The 21,405-nt window shown below is 37.2% G+C and overlaps 1 protein-coding gene across 32 annotated transcripts in view; it reads left to right on the top strand.

Annotated features, from left to right (window-relative positions):
- The window catches only part of Arpp21 (cAMP regulated phosphoprotein 21), a 152,891-nt gene that overhangs the window by 100,626 nt on the left and 30,860 nt on the right, over positions 1–21,405 (top strand). For 20 of the 32 annotated variants that reach the window (XM_087182135.1, XM_087182131.1, XM_087182132.1 and 17 more), the window contains 4 exons: positions 2,691–2,872; positions 3,712–3,816; positions 4,782–5,042; positions 9,068–9,194. In XM_087182135.1, coding sequence (XP_087038261.1) covers positions 2,691–2,872; positions 3,712–3,816; positions 4,782–5,042; positions 9,068–9,194 — 675 coding nt within the window. Of the gene's footprint in view, positions 1–2,690; positions 2,873–3,711; positions 3,817–4,781; positions 5,043–9,067; positions 9,195–13,761; positions 16,793–21,405 lie in introns of those variants that run through there. The other 12 variants (XM_087182142.1, XM_087182139.1, XM_087182134.1 and 9 more) reach the window with 3 other exon arrangements.

The following is a 21,405-nucleotide window of genomic DNA, read 5'->3' as shown; positions in this document are numbered from 1 at the left end:
CGGCAAGGGGGTGGATTATAGGTTAGAAAAAAACTTATTGTTTTAAAGGAAGAAAACAAAATTGAAACAATAAAATAGCATTAAAATTAAATGACAGTGACAGGAAATCCAGTGCCTGGAAGAATGAGAACATAAAAAAAAAAATGCCAGTGCATTTAGCAGACATAGGCATTATTTTGTAAGCGTGTTTCTGGTATATGAGTTTTTGTTTCACAGCACGTTGTTGGTGATACTGGAGCTATTATGACATGTTCCTTGGTACTCTGCCAGGCATATTCTGAAATATGCAGGATTTAAAGTTTCTCGTTACATACACATGGATATATTTGGGCTCAATATTTCTGACAATGATGAAAATGTTAAGCTCTCTGTTAGAGTTCCTAAACTGAGCTGATAACCAAGTTCATTGTTCTCTGCCTGGGGGCATTTTTTTTGGCTTTAATACAACCTCAGTATTTGTCTTTCCAACCTGTTCTATTTTATTTCATAAATTTAATTTACCAACATATGAAATGCAAAGCTGAAAAGCATGACCTACACACATCTGAAGTATAGACCTTGATAAATTTTGCATTTTGTAAACAGCACCCAGATTGAGACAAATATGTAGTTTCCAATAGGTTCCCTCATTTCCCTTCAAAGATACCACTATTCTGACTTCAAATATCATTCATTAATTTTGCCTGATCTTGTATGTAATAAATGAGATTATACAGTAGATGTGTTTTGTGGTTGATGTCTTTCGTGGTTGATGTCTTTCACTTAACATTTTATAAATAATTAGCTTGCTTCCCACTTTATAACAGTCTGCTCTGGTTGTATGAGTACCACATGTACTTTTTTCCCCCATAATATTCTGTTTCCTCTGGGTTGAGTTCATATTTTACCTGTTATTGCTAATTTTTTTATATGACAATGGATGCTTGGTTGTTCTTCATATATATTATTAAAGAACAAATCATCACATGCTTCTAACACTAGACAAAAATGCTCATGCAAGCCTTGAGTATCAAAACAATATATAGACAGAGAGGCTTTGAGTATTTCCCTAAGGAGAATGAGCAGGCTGCCTACACCAGCTTTCCGTTACTAAGACAAGTGGAGCCTCCTCTGAAACACAAGCCCCATTCTAAGAGCCCCATTCCTTCCAGGCATTTTGCTAGGTTCTTAGGGAATACTTCTGTGAATATGGGTTATAGACAACCCTCCCTCTCCCTTTCTGGTAGGGTTGCGGGGTTTTGGAAAATGGGAAGAAGGACTCCGTTTCACAGTTTTGCCAATCCATTCCCTCATGTTTTCATTTTCTTTCGCTTTTATCCTGCCAATACAGGGTATGATTTCACTTTGAAGCATGTACTCCTTCTCTCCTCACTTCTTTTTTTTTTGGTACCGGGGTTCAAACTCAGGTCCTTGTGCTTGGGAGACAGGCAGCAGAACCACTGAGCTAAATCCCCAGTCCCATCCTCACTTCTAATGCATAGATTTACAACTTTCAGTTATTATTTTGAGAGGTTTGTTTTTCATGGTTCCTAATTGTATTCATTGTCCAAAATTGAATGACTTACTTAAATTGAGTGTCAGGGAAAGTGAATGAACATTGGAGTCTTCCTGACCAGAATCATTTCCTGGATTTCTGCTTAGTGTTTTTTCATATTGCTGAGTAAGCTGCCTGGTCTCTCTGAGCCCTAATTTTCTTTTTGATAAAATGGAGATGAGATTCCATACATGTGGGGTTGTTGGAAGAGCTAAGATTGTATGGGTAAGATGCCTGTGACGTGAGAAAACTGTTGTTCTCTCCTTTATCTCCCCTTTCCCATTCTCTCATTTCCTGCCCTCTACTCTCCTACTTTAAACTTATTCATGTATCTTTTCTGGTGAACCTTCATTTCCTCTTCTGAAAAACAGGGAGACGATATATTTCTTCCTTGATGAGTCTCAAATGGTACTATTTTGCAAATGATAAAATAATCCTCAAATATAAAGCAATGCAATCATTAGAAGCAATAAAAATTATAGTGAAGCATGCCATTATTTCATAAGGCAAAATGATACATATAAACCATACCACAAGCTGATATGTAATGAGTTTATTATGCATCATTTTTAAAATATAAAATCATGTATATTCCTGCTTGTATCTGCTTAAGGAAGTGAGCAAATGAATGTGTTATATACTGTTGTACATGATTTTTTTTGGAACTGATAATCATTCTGAATTGATGATCAGGCTTAGAGGAAGCAAAATAAATGTATTGGTAAATAACTTGTGACTGGATATAAGCAGAGTTGTATAAATGGAAAGCAGCTCTTATCTCTCGGTGTAGGTTATCTTGCTGATGCCTGTGGGGTACAGGACAGCAGAGAATAGGGCTTTCTGCAGATTGTTTCTGCACAGGCCTCTCCACTGGGAGCCATGGCCCACAGATACACTTAACATTGGCAAAGCTCCCTGAAGGTTCTGAGTTTATTTGCTACTTCTTAAACTGCTATTGGCTTATACTGTCCTCTAGCTTAAGCTAGTTTAAAATCACAAGTAGGAAAATCATTACCCTGGTGAAAATTCTGGTGTCTGGGATTCCCACTGCCCTGCCCTTTTACTTTAGGTTACTCTTGAGGTGCCTATCAGAGTGATGTTCTCTGTGAGGGGGAGATTGAGAAGTTCACCTTGGCCAAGCTGTGATTCCTTGTAGGCCAGCCCTTCGTGAATCCTGACGGAACTCCTGCAATATACAATCCTCCTGCCAGCCAGCAGTCCCTGCGGAGCGCCATGGTGGGGCAGTCCCAGCAGCAGCCACAGCAACAACCCTCCCCTCAGCTGCAGCAGCAGGTGCAGCCTCCACAGCCGCAGATGGCAGGCACCCTGGTCACTCAGGTGAGCAGCTGGTTGTAAGGCAAGAAGGGGAAGAACTCAGAGATGGAGGCTGCGTGTTCTTCAGAGGAGCAGTGCCTCAGGAGGGGGGTATATTGACCAGTGGCGCCACCAACAACCCCTTAAGCCTCATAAGTAAAATCTGTCAGCTTAGAATCCTTGATTTCAGGATCATAGAATTTCATCTGCTCCTTAAGTTTACAGAGAAATGTGTACCTTATCTAAAACAAGTACCTGCAGGTTGAGAGCAGGTAAAAGGGAAAAATAAGTGCTTTTTCAGATCTGGATGCTGTTTTTATGTATCAAGGAATATGTGTCTTGGAGACTGAACTCACAATCTCCTCCAGGCTTTTACATCTTGATCATCGAGTTCCATCTCGGATCAGATGTTCATGTGTGCAGAGTCACTATTCAACTCATTATGTATGGGAGAAACAGAAATCAGTCCATCAGTCCATGCCCACATGGACTGGCTGTTCATACCTGTAAAGATGCAAAGCTGCCTGAAATGGTCTTGGAAGACGGCCAGAGTGAACCTTCTTTTTTACTTTTTTCTTTCTTCTTACGCCTTGGGGAATATTTTTAGACCCAGAGAACCCAATGAACAATAACATCAAATAAATGTCCCTAAATTCTTAAAGGAGTGTTCACTGTGTGCAGATGTGCCTCCCTCCAGAATGTCTCACTGTAGTCTGGTGGTCTTGGATTTTCTTTGGTGGCTGGTTCTTTTCCCTGGGCTGCAAAGAAGCTAGATGACATTTTAGAGACAGTGGTGTTCTTCCTAAAGGATTTTAACTCCAGTGTTTTCCTGTTACCTGATCAGCTTTTTTTTCCCCCTCCAGTCTGTCCAGGGCCTACAGGCATCCTCCCAATCAGTGCAATATCCAGCAGTCTCTTTTCCTCCCCAACATCTCCTGTCTGTGTCTCCAACGCAGCACTTCCCCATGGTACTGTATCATATGCACATGACTTTTCCCCTGGGAGAGCATGTCCACTGGTTTTACTGCTTACCCAAGCAACTCTGGCTGATAGTTGTGGGTACCCTGGGTTGACTGTGAGGTGGGGATATGTGTGTGAATGTCTCACCCTTGAACAAGTCAATCTAACTCTGAAAAATATATTGTTTTTTTGTCTGTGAACTGTCTATCCTATGTTAAGTGCTTCTACAGCTGATGCTCTCTTTTTCAGCATTTACAGGTTAAGCAGGAATTGAATACCTTCAGGGCTAAAAGTCAGGAATAGAGAGCTGTATAAACTTGGTGTGAGAGTTTGGAGAATATCTCAAAGTCAGAATCTGGGTAGCAACCATCATTCCCTTGTGCTCCAGGTGCAGATGTTTCCCTAGGTCCCAGTCCCCCAATTTTCTTTCATTCTCCCCTCAGAGTGGTAGGTCTTTTGCAGAATCAGCTTAAAGAGTGAGCACTGTCCCTAAATCTTGAGTGAGGGAGAAAGCATATATTCCTGATTTAGGCATGTGATCCTTGGGTGACCTAGTCCTGGCCCTGTCTTTACAGTAGCAGTGGGTGGTGATAAATACAGGTGCATCTGCCTCTCTCCAGAAGGCAGGTCCATCAGCTGAGAAGACTAGCTGGACTTTCACCACAGGACACCAAGCTTTCCTTGACTGTATCACCATCCCCAAGAACTAGAGCTCTCAATGAAGGGTGTTACCACTGAAAGGAGGAGATTTAGTTCAGATAGTTTACCATCTCTGACTCAGGATGATGAAAATGATTGCTCATGTGATGTCCTCTTGCTATATTTTGGCTGGAAAATTTCTTTAATTTCTTTTCAACTTATACTACCTTACTGTCCCACAACTACAAGCCTGTGTCCTGTGTCTTCTTCAGTGTACATCTCCCATTACCAAGCCTATCTTATTGATTTCCTCATTTATTTCCCTGGATGACAGAGAGATGATGTGGCCACACAGTTCAGCCAGATGAACCTGAGCCGGCAGTCCTCAGGAGAGACTCCTGAGCCCCCTTCGGGTCCTGTCTACCAGTCCTCTCTCATGCCACAACCCACCCAGCAACCAAGCTATGTCATCGCCTCCACAGGCCAGCAGATTTCTACAGGGGGGTTCTCAGGCTCTGGCCCTCCCATCTCCCAGCAAGTTCTTCAGCCCTCTCCCTCACCACAGGGATTTGTGCAACAGCCTCCACCCACACAGGTAGGTTTGCTTTTCATCCCCCAAGCGACCTAGCTGATTGATGATGGATTTCTGACCTCTACCTTTCTGCTTAGAACTTTGCCAGGTCACTCTTTCTTGCCCATCTGGTTCATTCCCCAACACTAACCTGTTTTGTCCTTTTATTCATCACTCATGCACAGTCAGGAGGCTCAGAAAGTCAGTTGAATGAAACTGCCCATGGTAAGATCAGGGAAGCTCCCATCTTCCAAGCTGCTGATGCACAGACATAAAAAGCATTCACTGCCATTTGCATTATCCTTGCTTACAGGATTTCCCAGGAAGGGAAAGCCCTGGGAAGGGGGAAAGGCTGCGCCTAGGGACTTTGAACCCTCTGGTCCTGCTCAAGAAATATGCAGGATTTTTTTTTTTCCCCTTATCAACTCACAAGCATTTTCAGGAGCTAATCTGGTGCTCCAGGCAAGAACTCCTCTATGAATATAAAGGAGAAAGGCAAGCCAATATCTGCTGTCCTTTCCCTCCCTAAGGGGAAGCATAGTTCATGCCTGTTTTCACAGGTAGCTATTAATCATATTTAATTGACTTGAGCATGTAAGATACCACAGATCACTGATTTTTACTGTCTTCTCAAAGACTGATTATGTGTTACTGTTCACCACCAAACATCGCTGGTTCTCTCCTGGGTATCCCTTGCAGAATATTAGATGTGATTACTGTCAAGATATAAAATGCAGAGGCATTTTCTGGTCCATTTTCAGGGCACACATATCGCAAGAAAGTCCCATCCTAATTATGAAGTATCACACTGGATGAGCTGTGTAAAGTGCATTGTCACCTTTGTATCATTTGTTTCACTGCCTTAACATCTTGAATAAATTATTTTCTCTTCAAGACACACAAAACCCTCTAACATGAGATGATTTTCACTCAGTTGTTCATTTTATTTTGAGTGATTAATTAACAGCTCATCTTCAGTCACCAGCTAGGTCAGACATCTTCCATGGTGGAATTTAAAGAGATATGTAAAATAATTTTAAGTTACAGGAAAAAGAACTTCATTAATATAATAATTATTTTCCCAATAAATTAAATACCTCTAGTTTAATTATTGGGGAAAGATAGTTTAGGTTTCAGCCTAAATAGCATCAAACTACCCTTACCCATTTCTGCTCTTAAAAGACCAATTGGCAGAATGTTAAATTGAGGATTTAAAGAGAAAAGTCACTCAACAGAGGAGGAATTTCAATATTAGTTCTGCAGAAACAAAGACAATTCAGAATCCCTAGCAGAAATCTTTTCATTCCCTCTTCAGTGGATTTAAAATACAGTAAAGAGGGACGCAATGCAGATGTTAATGGTTCTTAATCAGTCTGGAAATTTTTAAACATCCTTTTTTCAGAACCCCAGATATGGTATAGTTTATAGCCTTTGGTGATTTTCAATTTAGTACATATTTCAAAATGAGTTACACACTATGGAACAAAGGGGAAAAAAACTCAAATGAGTTTCAGCCCATGGAAGTTCATGGAAAAAACTCAAGAGTCAATTTCCTCTCAAATGTTTGTGCTTTCTTAAAGTCCACTAGAAGGAGCAAACAGGAAACACATAGACAAGGCAAAGATGACTTGAAAAAGGGAAATGAAAGAAGTGTTCATTGTTTTATAATTTTTCTTTCTGTATTTTTTTTCTTTTCTTTCTTACTCTGACCATTTTTGTATCCTCCATAGTATAATATGGTTGGTTGAAAATATACTTTTACTCTCCTTTGGACCATATTTGTTCCTTTCTCCCTTCTCCTTTCTCTTTTTTAGCCATTCATGCTGGTCCTTTAAAAGAGACCTCTTAACTTGGCTCACTTTCTTCTTCCCTGAGGGAGGAGAAGGATGGACAAAGTGCCCATTTGCTTCACATGCCTGAAGGCCTTAATTCCCAGGAGCTGAGCAATGTTCTGTTATGGAAAGGTGCTAGATAGAGGTGATCATAAAACAAAACAAAACAAAAAAGAGTACCTTTAAAACATCTTTTAGATAAAGTTTTACATTTATCCAAGTATTTTTAGTGTTCATCAAAATACTTTGAAGTATTTGAACTCCATCTTTCAGTGCTGAATTTATTTTAATGTTTCATATTGAATGTAGAACAGGAGATCAAGGAATGGGTATCATATTCATGACCTTACATGTAATCAAGACCTAGTCTTTTCTAAGGAAACAAAATGCAGGGCTGGGGATTTAGCTCAGTGGTTCTGCCACCTGCCTTGCAAGTGCAAGGTCCTTAGTTCAATCCTTGGTACCAAAAAATAAAAAAAGAAGAAGCAAAATGCCATTGTTCCTCAAAGATATGTAAATATAATACTGATGAATGAATTAGATGACAGGTGTTCTTATTCTTATTGCTGGGAGGCATCTGATGCATAGTAGTAGTAATATTTAATTATACCACAGTTTGCCAGAACATAAATAAAACCCATTAGTACTCCAGAATTATTTAGGTTTTTATTGTTAAAAACTCCTTTACAAAAAAAGGGGTTAAATTATAACCCTACATCATAAGTAGTAGGGTTAAATAATTATAAATAAGTCATACAATGAATGAATTAGTTGCCAGATTCTTATCCATGATTATTTTAGACTCGTTCAGACCTTTACCCATTAACATCTCTATTATTAGTTAATCAGGATCATAATTCATAATAATTCCATGGAACTGCAATATCACAGAGCCACACAAATTGTTCTCTTTTATTTCAACTTTATCCTGAGGCAAGGAAATATGCTAAATATTTCAATAGCAAAATTGAAATACAAGAATGTTTCTCATTTGACACGAGCTAATCAGAAAATAAAATAGCAAATAAAATAAGAGTGCTCAAATGAGTGGTTCATAATTTTATCCCATGTATATTCTACTTGTAAACTGTCTGCTAGATTGTCTCTGTTTTCTCTGTAGAGCAGATGATAGAAGAAAGGTCAAAGGCCTGAAAATGGAAAATGATTATTGTAATATAAATGACCTGCTGCAGGCAAAGGAGTCTTTTCAGATCAGGAAACACTTAATTTCAATGAAAGTAATTATAATGTTTTCTTTTATTCTTATTCATAAGAAAGTTATAGAAGGTGGTAGAAACAAAATTTTAACATATTTTCACTTTTACATATAACAGAATTGTTTTTCAATACTAGTTACTTCCAAATCACTGTGCAGTGTGTTTTGACAGACTTTAAAGCAACCATTGTGTTGCTCATGACTGGGTCAAGAACTCAGCAGTGCTCACCACACAGATGGATGTCTCTATACCACAGAGCAGCTTAACTGGGGCCACACTGCACTCACACACCTAAAGTGTAGGTTGGCCTGTCAGGTAGGGTGCCACTGGTCTCCACATGGTCTCTTCCTGTAGCCAAACAGCCTGGACTTCCTTACCGAGTGGCTGGGGTCTTGTCCTGCAGGAATCAAAGTTGCAAGTCTTCCTAAGGTTCAGATTTGCAAGGGTCAAACATCACTTCTGCTTTATAGTGTTGATCAAGCGGTCACAGAGCCACAGATTCAAGGGCTTGGACAGTGGATTCACCTCATCGCAGGAGAAGTAGCTTGCACATTCAGGCATGAAAAAAGTGTATTGTGGCCCATCTTCTCCATTTACCACAATTAAATTACATCATAAAAGAACATTATGTTTTAAAGATTTTTCTCTCTCTTTTTCTTCCTTTCTTTTCCTTTCTTTATTCTCTTCCTTCTTTCCCTCCTTCCTTCCTTTCTTCCTTCCTCCTTTTTTCCTCCTCCTCCTCCTTCTTTCCCTTCCTCCTTCCCTCTTGCCCTCTTGTTCTCCCTCTCTCTCTCTCTCTCTCCCACACACACACACACACACACACACATTTTAACACCATGTCATTAAATTGTAAGTTGCCTAGATTTGAACTCAAACCCAAGGTCCTCCTCCCTCAGCCTTTCCAGAGTGCTAGGATTATGGATGTCCCATCATCCTGGCCAAGTGATTCTTTATGTACAGTTCTCATGCCCTGCTTTTTTCTCCCTATCTTCCACAGATGCCTGTGTATTATTATCCATCTGGTCAGTACCCTACCTCAACTTCGCAGCAGTACCGGCCCATGGCCTCAGTTCAGTATAATGCTCAGAGGAGTCAGCAGATGCCGCAGGCCACACAGCAAGCAGGTACTTGGAATCTGTTTCCAGTTCTTTCCTCCAACCCAGTTATATTTGCTGGTGAATTTTGTACATGTTCTCCTTGGATTAGAACCCAGATTTAATAATTTAAATTAGCATGTTTCTCCCACCCAAAAAAGCTAATAAATCATTTCATCAACACTGTGTGGAAAAGTAACAGGTGCAAGAAGGAAATGAAGCCTACACCAACCAGGTGTGCATCCTAAACACAGTCTTCCCAAATTATTTTTGGATAGTCTCACTTTATGTTAAAGCAGAGAGAAAACCACATCCCTAACTTCCTAGTTTATACTTTTCAATTTTAAAAGAGTGCTTTCTCTGTTCCCAAGACTAGGGAGCCAAATTAGATCCTTTTGATAGCATCCTAGCAAGCACTGTCTTTAGAAGAAGGTTACTGACAATGCAGAATGGGTCTCAGTGGAACTCTGCTTCGCGGTTCACGCTCGCGATGGCCACCTGCCTCCTGCCCAGAGCCAGCAGCCACTGTGCAGTGGGAAGGGGGGCCGATACACTGTACGAGAGTGAGTAGCAGGTCTCACAGTGAACCGGTCTCTTTCCCTACTGTGTCACACTTCTAATGGAATGCCGTTACCCAGAGGGCAGCAGAAGCCTAGCAGGGCTGAGTGACTCCTGCTAGGCAGAGGTTTGTGTCTTTCCTGCTGACCAACTGTGGGGGGTGGGGGCGGGGGCTGCAATTGTTATGCTGAGGATGGTCTGACTGGGAGACTCTGCCTTCTGTAAGTAGGTTCTGGAGAAGAGTCCACCCATGCTCCCTATTGCCTCTCCTAGATGCCTGCTCTGTGATCTGATCTCTGCACTGAATGTGTTCATACACATATGTGATATGTACGGATATAAGTATGTAACATATACGTGATACATACCATTCTAGAAATTATGAAAAAATTTGAAATCCTTTCCATGGATTCCTGCCAATCACTCACCCCTAAGAACTCTAAGGCTGACATTGCTAGTATTTTGTCAGATTGGATAGAGAATTAAATTCCTATGTAATGTGAATGGCTATGTGTTCTTTAGCTAATTCTATGGTGTATTTCAAGACTCAGAAAGAAGAATTAGAGAAATTTATAGCAGCAAGCCAGATTCTGTCTTGTTTCAACATTTTATTACTTCAATATATCTTGAATTAGTTCAATACACCTTGAATAGACCTTATACTTTTGAAGAAATAACAAAAAGTTTCAAATTATTTTTTTATTTTAGAAAAGTATTTGGCATTATTTTCTTAATAGTTGGAAATGTTATCTGTATCATTTTGGTGGTCACTGCTATCAGTTTAGCTATATGCTATAATAATGTGTTGCTTGCATTTTGAGCTGTCTTATTTTCTTCTGCTAATGTTTAGCACAATGTAAAAGTATAATCTTCTAGACCTTGGTCCTGAAGCCATGGAGAACTTTTCTTTTTGGTTATAAATGCATCTAGCAGTGGGAAGATGCAGATATCTAATTATAATGTTTTTATTTAGTTTAGTGTCATGTGAGACATTTTTATAAAAAGATATTTCAGTCTTGTGGTAGAGTGTCATCATATAAAAGTATGTGGTTACAGGCTGCCTGGAATTTGCTAAACTGTTGGGGAGAGAGAAAGTTGGATGAAGATGTTAAGCAAGTAATAGAATTAAATTTAGGACAACTCTAGGCTTCTTTACTGACTTCTATATTGCTGTTTCTCCTATTCACTCATTTCAGTGAGTTACAACACAAGAAAAAAATGCATGTAGCTTTTTTCCCCCTTTTAATAAAACATTGTGGGAGAATTTAGAATTTACATCAGGGAGAGACCCAACTGGTTCCAACTACAGTCTTGATTAACCTCATGCTCACACAGTACCACAAAATGCCACTCCCAAAGAACAGTAATAGCTCTGTGATGAGAAAAATGGATTCCCAGACAGCATCATACTCAAGATAAAAACAAGGGCAGTGCTTCAGATGTCAAGGACATGAGTGCAGTGCATGTGGTCTGTGGGGGCTGGGAAGCAGAGAAAGTGAAAGCAGCAACAACATCACATGTGTGCTGAGACCTTTGAGCTCCTGGTCTTTGGGCTCACCACACCTGGTAGTGGATCTAAAAGCACAGTCTCCACTGCAGCACTTACTTTAACATGTATTTGGGAAATTAGATGTTGTCCCTGACCTCACAGAGACTCACCGCTGTGAATAAATCCAGGTAGAGTAGCCTATTTGAGGGCTCTCCGATAGCGTGTAGACACTACAAATCCTACAAGTAGGAAGCTTTTGGCAGAGCTAGTGAAACCAAAAGAGATTTTCCAATGGGATATGGCGAAGTTAATTCTAAGAGTCACTCTATGTTGCTACAGCATCTTATAGAAGAAACAGCCTCGTTAGGTACCTGCAAAAACCACATTTTCTGGAGGAATTTGAAGATAGAACTTCTTTGTCTTTAAGTCAAACTCAGGACTAGTATTGACATGGTCCTGTGCCAGAGAGTAGTTAAAATGAGGCTTCAATTAACAAACGTTTTCATTCTTAATGTTTTAGGTTTATTTCAGTAGTCAGTTAGCATCTGTGTTGCTGTAATTTTACTCTTGTTAAAAACATCTTTAAGCCCACAAACATATTAGCAATAATTATATCTACCATTTGTTCAGTATCTCTCATGGGCTAGTTGCTGTATTCAGTATTTACTGACAGTTCAATCCTCATCACAAAATTACAAGGAAAATATTAGCTACCTGAGTTTGGTATCCTTGCTTTGTAGCTGGGAGAAATGATCACTCCGGAAGGTAAAATAAATTACCCTGGGCACCAAGGTTGACAGAGTTGAAAGAAACTCTCAGGCTTGACTGGTTTTAAATGCCTATGTGCATTCACTGCTTTCTTGGAACAGTAGAAAAACAGTTAGCAGCTTTATCTTCTCTAACATGGAAGACCATAAAAACTAATATGTTGGAATCAAAGCAATATGCTTATATTATTAAGGCAGCCAATTTTTAATTGATTGTTCAATAGACCTAAAACAAATTGGCCTAAAAGCAGAGCAAAATGGGAACCCTGAACTTTTACCTCCCCATTCAACATAGGGTTCTATATCTGAGGAACTGATCAATAACAAAAAATGTCAAAGGGAAGTTGAGACATTTTGTACTCAATTGCACTTTGGAAAGAAAAAGAAAAAATTTTTCTCCTTTACAGTGTTTCCAAGTCTAAATTTTCTTTTTACTTTGACTTAAAGAGAAAAAAATATATAGCTTTATTCTTGCCTCTCCAGCATTTTGGACATATCAGAAAGAAACAAAAAATGAGCTTATGGAGTCTTAAACAGTTTTACAAATAGACATTTTAAAAAAGAACCTGAGCTTGGTATTAGAATAATACTGTCCGGGTAAAATAAATTGGAACGTGTTCATCCTTTCTATTTTTTGAAATAAATGGTGTGAAATTGATGCTAAATCTTCTTTAAATGTTTGGTAGATTCCCCAGTGTGATCACCTGACTGTGGAGATTTTCACATCAATCCATTAACTTTTTACTTTATGATAATTTTAAGAGCTTTTTAATTATGAATTCAACTTCTTTATGTGTATAAGTCTGTTCACATTGTCTATTTAATCTTTTCTGAGAGAAAATTTCATGAGCAATATAAAAAATTGACTCATTTGTTATAAGTGGTAGAATTTAGGAACATAAACTTGGTAGTTGTTTGTTTATTATCATTTTAGTAGCTTGAGGATGTGTTGTGATAATTCTGCCTAATTCCTAATATTGATGATTTTTAACTTCTCTGTTTTTGTTTTGTCAGTCTTGGTAGATTCATCAAATCTATGGATCTTTTCAAAAAAGCAGTTCCTTGTTTCATTGATTTTTTTCACTGTTTTATTGTTTATATTTCATTGATTTCTGCTCTTATCTTTATTCATTATTTTCTTCATTCTGCTCACTTTGAATTTGCTACATTTTTGTATTTTTTTGAGGTAAAAGGCTAAATCATGTATTTGAGACCTGTTTTCTTTTCTAATGTAACCATGAAGTTATATAAATTTCACTCTCAGCCCAGCCTTAGTTGTGTCCCACAACTGTCGATACATTCTAGTCTCATTTTCCTGCATGTATATTGTGTGTGTGTGTGTGTGTGTGTGTGTGTGTGTGTGTGTTTTACTAGAGATCAAACTCAGGGCTTTGTGATGCTAGGAAAGCACTCAACCACTAATCTGCACTTTCAGGTCTGCATGTAGTTTTAAAGTTTTTTGATATCTCCTATTTGACCCACAGATTATTTGTAAATGTGATCTTTAATATCTAAGTGTTTGGAGATTTTCCTGTTTCTCTGTTTGGGGTTGTAGATTTATTCTATTAAATATAGTTAGATAACATTTTTATGATCCAATTCTTATAAAATCATTAAGGTTTGCTTTGTGGTATAGGATATTGTCTATCTTGGTTCCATGAATACTTGAAACAACTATATTCTGCCACTGTTGTTTAGAATGTTCTATACATTTCAGTTAAACCTTGTTGGTTTATTTAGTTGCCAAGATCTTCTATATCTTTGTTGATTTTCTGTTTGCTAGATCTATCAGTTGCTGAGAGGTGGCCATTCACAACTCCAACTATAAGACCTTCTAAAGTCCTGAAAGAAATCTCCAGACAAAAGTTACCTTCAATGTCTCTGAAGTCCAGGGATAGAGGAGAAGCTTTGGAGCTATTTGGACCATATTTTCCCTTGTTTTTTTTTTCTTAAATGAGTACAAAATATTCAATTCCCTAAAAATATTAAACACATCCCATAGAAATAATCTGTAAGTCAAAGGCCTTGGTACAGTGGGGTTTGAGTGAGCAGTTCCTATAAGCTGCTTCCTGACTTTCAGCACTGTTGCTTAATCCTAGTTGCATTACTTAAGGTTTAAATAGAAGAATACTGAGACTGTTTACATCGGACAACCCGTAGTTCTGCCTTCCTAATAATGGACCATGAGGGTCCACACTTTTGAATGAGGTGAGCATGTAACAATATGAAAATAAGATGGCTGCATAGCAGTGCAGAAAGAGGAAAAAACTTTAGAGAGCCTTAAATGAATTTAGGTTGTAACTTCAGCAAATCATTTGGAGTGAATTCTGAAAACTACTAGAGAAATGCTTATAATTTCTACTTTAAAAAATCTCTTTCCTCATCCACCCTCCCCTAATCCCTAGTATCTGCTGAATGCTTATAGATCATTTTTCATGAAAATATTTTACTTTTCAAATTATAGTTCAGAAGGAAGCCATAAAAAGAAATCTTAAAAATAAGTCATATTACAAAACCCCAAGCAGCTTTTGTGAGGATTTCTTAAGCCTATTTAGTGTACTTCTGTACTGTTCTTATCAAATCTCTGTGGTGAGTTAACAAAGTTCTAACTGCCTTGAAATATTGGAGTTGGAATCTCTTGCTGAAAACAGTACTGGACACTTACATTTAAAACAAAACTAAGTTGGATTTTCTTTGCCACTCTCCTCATCAGCCATTCTCAGATCTCACTACTATGATTAGAAGTGGAGCTGGAATACTTAATTTTGCTAAGTGAGGAAACAGAGAAGGTCAGCCTCCTCCTCAACGTAGAGTTTCTCTTGTCAGGACCAGACAGGAGGCTTTCACTACTTCAGTGCTTACAGATTTCACATTAAATGCACATTTTAGAAATCAGCAGACTTACTCAGTATGACAAAGTCTGACTTCTGAGATTCAAGTCCTGACTATCTGAATTTAGGATCCTTTAACACATGTAAGTTGTAAGAAGAGCAAGCAAATCTGAGTGGAAGTATCTTCAGAAATTTGGAACTATACTATTATTTGTCACCATTCATCAGAGAGGAATTAGAGTTTCTCTGAAAGTCAGACTATTATCTTTATTTTCCCTCAATGAAGAAGATGGAAAAAGCCTTGCAACAGGCCTTCTGACTATCCAGTTAATCAGAGGGAAGAATGATAGATGCAGATAAAGAAGTCTGAAATGAATTTAAGATATATGTAAGTAACAGACATAAGGAAGAATAGTGAGGGAAGAGGAAACCAGGTCAGGAAATGGGTATTCTGTTTGGTGCAATTTGCTATCTGATAATATGATAACAGTATAATCCAAGAATCTGGAAGTGACAAACTAACCATTGGTCAAGTCTCCATTCTACTTTTAGGAAACTATATGTGTGAAAAGAGTTCTGTGAAGAATTGTAGAGAGGGAGGGAATCATCCTGTCAGAAACACAAACTTTAAAATAGGCCATTAGATTTTTTTTCCAGAGAGGAACAAAACCTACCATATTTTTAGATACTGCCATTCAGATCCCTCTATTTCTTTTCACAAACAGGTCAGCTATTGGCCTTTAATGATTACAAACAAGAGCTTCTCAATGCCATATCTAACCTCTCACACTGGAGGATAGGGTATAGTTTTTTAACCAGTGCTTCTCAAACTTTAATCTACATACAAACTATCTAGGTAACATTGAAAAGCATATTAATGTATTAATTAATGCTGTAGCTCTGCATTGGGTCCAGAGATTCTGCTTGTCTTTTATTGTTTTGGGTTTTTTTTGTCTTGTTTTGTTTGTACCAGTACTGGGAATTGAACTCAGGACCTTGTGCTTGCAAGGCAGGCAAGGCACCACTGAGCTAAATCCTTGTCCAGAGATTCTGCTTTTCTAGTGGACATCCAGGGCATGTTGAAGCTGGCCCACATTCTTAGACAATAGCTTTTTACATATGGCCACCCTATATATAAGCTATTGCAAAGGAAAGGGAGCTCCCCAAATCACTTTCTGATTTACCATTGTTGGCAAGTTAGACATAATTCTACTATTTCATATTCAAAATACCTGATCTGTGAATTATAGATAGTAGTTAGAAAATGTTATTGTTCACACATCTGAATTTTGAGACAGAAGTTAAATATACCATGATTCCACGACATAGCCAGAAATCATAAATATTGAGGAATAAATGTTTTTTCTCTGTCATATTCAGTGAGTGGGGGTGGGACAGAGAAACAAAGAGGGAAAGAATGGAAATGTGTATCTCTTTAGCCATATCTCTTCATAGTTTATCTTTCCTTGGTGGAAAATATGATGCCTCAGCTAAAGTTGTTGTATGAATATTTTATAGGCTAAGTGGAAATCTCTCAGTCATTCAAATAAAATATAAATAAGGGGAAAGTTAGAGTTAAATGCTAAGAAATTGAGTAAAGTGGCAGCCCAACAAATCAATCCACATTGGCAAATGAATGTGTACAAGTTTTTTAAAGTTCAAATGCCCAAAGACCACTTTTAGAAGTATAGTATATTTGGATTATGATGTATTTAGTGATATGGGAATTTCTACAAATTTAAAGTAATGTTTCCACAGAAATTAATTTAGTTTTTGCTATTAACATATATTAATTGTACAAATTATGAGGCTCGCTGTGACATTTCTATGTAGACTATATCATTCACTGATCATGTTTACCCTCCATTCTATCCTCTCTTTCCCTCTTCCCTGCATTATCCCCCAGGTGCCCTTCCTATACCCCAGTATTCCCTGTAGAAATTGATTTCCAGCATTGAGACAATAAAGGATTACCTGGCCTTGAAAACTCTCTTTTGGTAGCTCTTTCCTCTAATTATTTTAGTTTTCTTATGAATGCAAAACAATGGAATGGACTTGATGGCATTGTGGTAGGAATGTATGTTTATCTGTGGCACAAGTGTATTTGAAAAAAGACCAAAGTCAGGTTTCTTTGGTGATCAGTCTGCATAAAACTTCAATAAACATTAATGTGCTTAGCTTTTTATTTCTTCTTTTAGAAGTGCTATTTCCATTGTAATAGTATATTGTTAGTATTTACATCTCTGAATAAGAAAGAATGTTATTGCTTTCTTAATGCTATCCTGAAACTCATTTGAGATAGGGCAAAATGTACCTTAATGGGATCTATAAATTTATTTAACAAGAGCAATTGAGTGAAGTCAGTGAAGTCGACAGTGAATTGTGTATTTTTAGCTTGGCTTATTAAGCAGTCAATGTCAAGGTAATTGAGATAGGTTCTACTTCAAAATTCACTTTTGTCATTCTTTGTGTTTAAGCTATTCCTCAATTTAGTTTTTCCGGCCTTGGGGTTGGCTGAAGAATGGAAGAGAGACTATTAGAGCTACAAAACGAATGTGGGATATTTGTGTGACCAATAAGATACATGAGTTTCGAGGCAGTGGGATTTTGTCTTTTTGCCTTAATTTGCCTTCTGTAAAACTTGATTATAAAAAGGATTTATTTGTTTAATTATTTGACATATAATTTCTAAACATTTTAATAATTAAAAACTCATTTATATATACATATTTTTGGAGAAAATAATGTGCTCATGGTCACTAAGAGAACCAATGTAAAGATTGTTATACCTGACAGCAATAAGGGAATGATTTTTATTTTTTGTACATTATTATGCTGTTAGAAGCAGAGAATAAATTATCAAAGAGTTGCATGACCATTTTATTGTCTGATTTCCTTTAAAATCAGTGTGCGTCACATGGATAAATCCTTGTAGAACATGCTGCTCTGAAAAATCTTAATTTGGAGAGATTTTCCATGGAAACTGCATATGTTTCTTTCATTAATTGGTGTAATTATTATATTTACAGAAAGGGGAATAAGGAGTGTTACATTGGGATTAAGAGAAAGGTTAACATTATTAAGAGCAATAAGTCATGCTGTTTTTAGGCCTAGAACTTCTACATGTTCCCCAAACCATGTAAATGACCAAGTTCTCTCTGCCCCTTAGGAGGTTATAATAAAAGGAATTTAAGTTTGCAATAGTTGCTTTAGCAGATTGTGTTTTATATGACTTTTGTGTTTACATTTTCTTTTGTTATTTCATTTAATATGGGTGGTGTAGTTCTGATTTCTACTCTTCTGTAAACATGGGAAGACAAAGCCAGGCATGGTGGTGCACACTTGTGACCCCAGCATTCAGGAGGGAGAGGCAGGAAGATTGCCATGAATTTGAGGCCAGCCTGGGCTACATAGCGAGTTCACATCCAGCCTGAACTACATAGAGAGACCCTGTCTCAAAAAAACAAAACAAACAAACAAAACAACCAATAAACAACAACAAAAAACCTTTCAAAAAGATGGGAAGAGATTTTCTATTTTTCTCAGAAAACAGTATCTGGTTAAAAGAAATAAGAAAGAGTTGAATTTGGGATGGTAAAGAAGGAAGTGACAAGAAAAATACCATATATGTGTATATTTTTTAAAACTCTAACATTTCTATATAGATTTCAGAAGAGTGAATCTGGATGTCTCCATCATTCTCAGATCCCCTTCCCATCATTTCAAAGAACCAATTCTTTGATTTATTGATCATTTGTATTGTTCTTTTAGTCTCAATTTCATTAACTTCTACTCTGATCTTTATAATTTCTTCCTTCAATTAGTTTCAGATTTGGGTTGTTCTTATCCTTCTAAGACCTTGAAATTCATTTTAGGTTATTTATTTGGAATCACTCTATACTTTTATGTGTGGGTTTACAATTATACCCTTCCCTCTTAGAATTGTTTTCATTGGGTCCTATAGGTTTTGGTATGTTGTGCTTCCATTGTTATTTGATTATTAAAATTTTTATTTCTTCTCTGATTTTCTGTGTGATGCACTAATTATTCAATAATACATTATTTAATCTCTGTTTCTCATAGTCCTTTTTCTTTTGCAATTGATTTCTACCTTCATACTGCTATGATCCAATAGTATGTGGGGAGTATGAATACAAAATGTTTGCATCCCAATTAAAACTGTGCTTTACTTTAAAAAAAATAGTATGTGGGGAATTATTTCAAAGTTTGTTGTATTTACTTAAGCCTTCTTTATGGCCTAATATATGGTCTACTTTAGAAAAAATGTTCTGTTGAGAAAAAAGTGTTTCCTGTTTTTGTTGGATGAAACACTCTGTAGATATATTTTAAGTCCATTTGTTCAATGATCTGTTATAACTGATGTTTCTTTGTTGATTTTTTGGTCTGGTTGAGCAATCTAATTGTAAGAGTCAGGTATTGAATTCCTTCACTATAATTGAAGTGGGTGTGCTATTCAGAATATATACACACACACACACACACACATACACACACACAGTTGTTATCTTTTCTTGTTAAAGTGTTCCCTTTATCAGTATGTAGTAATCATCATCGTCTCTTCTTACCAGTTTTGCCTTGACTTCTGCTGTGTCTGAAAATAAGATAGCCAGTCCTGATTGTTTCAGTCTCCAGCTGAATGGAGTATCATCTTCCATCCTTTCACTTTCAGCTTGTACATTTCCTTTTGGATGAGGTGCGTGTCCTGCAGGCAATATATGATTACATTTTGTTTTTTATCTAATCTGCAAGACTGTGGTTTTTGATTGGCGAGATCATTGAGTTTTATTACTGAAGGGTGTTTATTGAATCCTGCCATTGCCTTATTTTTCCAGGGCTGATTTTCCTATTTTTTTCTTTTTATTTACTCTCCCAGTTAGATGTATTATTTCCTTTGGACTCTTTGCTGCTGATGGCCTCCTTGTCTGTATCTAGGATTCCCATGAGTATTTTTTGTAATGCTAGTTTAGTGGTCATGTTTTTATTAGGATTTTTTTTGTGGGGGGGAAGTCTTTACTTCTGTCAATTTTGAAGGCTAGTTTTGCAGGATGTAAAGTTTGGGTTGACTACATTTTTTTACTAGTGCCTACAACCCGCTCCAGGCTTTCCTGGCCTTTCAAATTTGTCCTGAAAAGTACACTATTATTCTAATAAGCTTGACTATGTAGATTACTTGCTGTTTTTCTCCAACAGCTTTTAGTATTGTCCCTTTTTGTTGAATTTATGTAATTTTGATTTTGATATGTCATGGAGAGGTTCTTTTCTGGTCATGGCCATTTGGGGTTGTATGTGCCTTTTGTAATTGAATATTGATTTATTTTCCTAGATTTAGAAAATTTTCTGCTATGATAAGAGTGAATGAATTTTTATACCTCTTGACCCATCTTCTAAGTTTTCCTTTATTCCTGTAATTCTGATTTTTCTTTTAAGTCACTTAGTAGCTGTTGTATCTAAGTTGCACAGTGTCTTCTCTTTTTCAGAGTATCATTGAGTTTATGATCCACTACATCAAACTTGTCTTCTAGTATTGTCACTCTATCCTCACATTGGTCGTATTTGCTATTCATCATTTTCATTAAATTTTTCATATCTGTCTTTGCTTCCTTTCTTTACATATTTTCTAATTCTTTTCCAAAGTGGTCATTCATATCTTATATTTTCTAGCTTAACTCAATTAATTTATTGATTGCTTCTTCCCTATGCTCATTGAAAATTTTGTTGGTAAAACCCTTTATCTGTTTACTTAAACCCCCTTTAAGGTGGCTAAACATCTTATGCATTTTTTTGTATATTTCTTCTCTCTCATCAAACATTATGACCATTTTGTTTTTCAGTTCTTTGCCTATAGTTTCCTCTCATTCATTGTCCATGAAATCGGTTTTGGGAAGCTTAGGGAGTTTTGGAGGCACTGTAGTTCCTTGCTTTCTAATGTTTCTATTATTTTTATGCTGTGGGTTGAAGATGAATTAGGGTAGAGGAACTCTGACACTACTGTGCAGATCTCTGCCTCCCTATGAAATGTCCTTGGGTTTGGTTATATTTTGGTATTTATAGCCCTCTTCAACCTACTCAGGGTCATATTTGAGGGGTTTTTTTAGTGTTCATCCTCCTTATATGGGCTTGATCACCAAAACACCTTCCCAGAAGGTGAGGTTAGCATTGAAGACTGCTTCATTCTTTTTTTTCTGCCTTTAATCCACCATTTTTAACCTCTTTCACATGTTTTGTTTTAGTTGTCTACTTTTTTTTAACTGTCTTTTTGATTTATTGATTTTGTTTCTTTTTGTCCTACACACTCCTCTCCATTCTGAGACAGGGCATGTCGTTCTTTCAGTGGCATTCACAATCCAACATTCAAATCATAGGGAAGATTTTTGTTGGATTTTCTGCCTTTATGGACATAGGGCACAAAGAGCACTGCACTATCAAATTGTTTCCTGTTCTTCATGTTCCTAGACCTAGCATAAAGTTGACCCTGAGGTTTTTGACTTCACTTAGAGATTCTTAGTGATTAAAAAATGTGAGGGGCATCCTTTGTAGTGTTATTTTTATCTTGCTTTCAAAATTTGGAAATGTAG

The sequence above is a fragment of the Heterocephalus glaber genome, unplaced genomic scaffold, assembly GCF_053883595.1.
Source record: "Heterocephalus glaber isolate CG9 unplaced genomic scaffold, H.glaber_assembly_v1.0 deba00001472, whole genome shotgun sequence".
Classification (NCBI taxonomy): domain Eukaryota; kingdom Metazoa; phylum Chordata; class Mammalia; order Rodentia; family Bathyergidae; genus Heterocephalus; species Heterocephalus glaber.
This window is presented reverse-complemented; position numbering and strand designations above follow the sequence as displayed.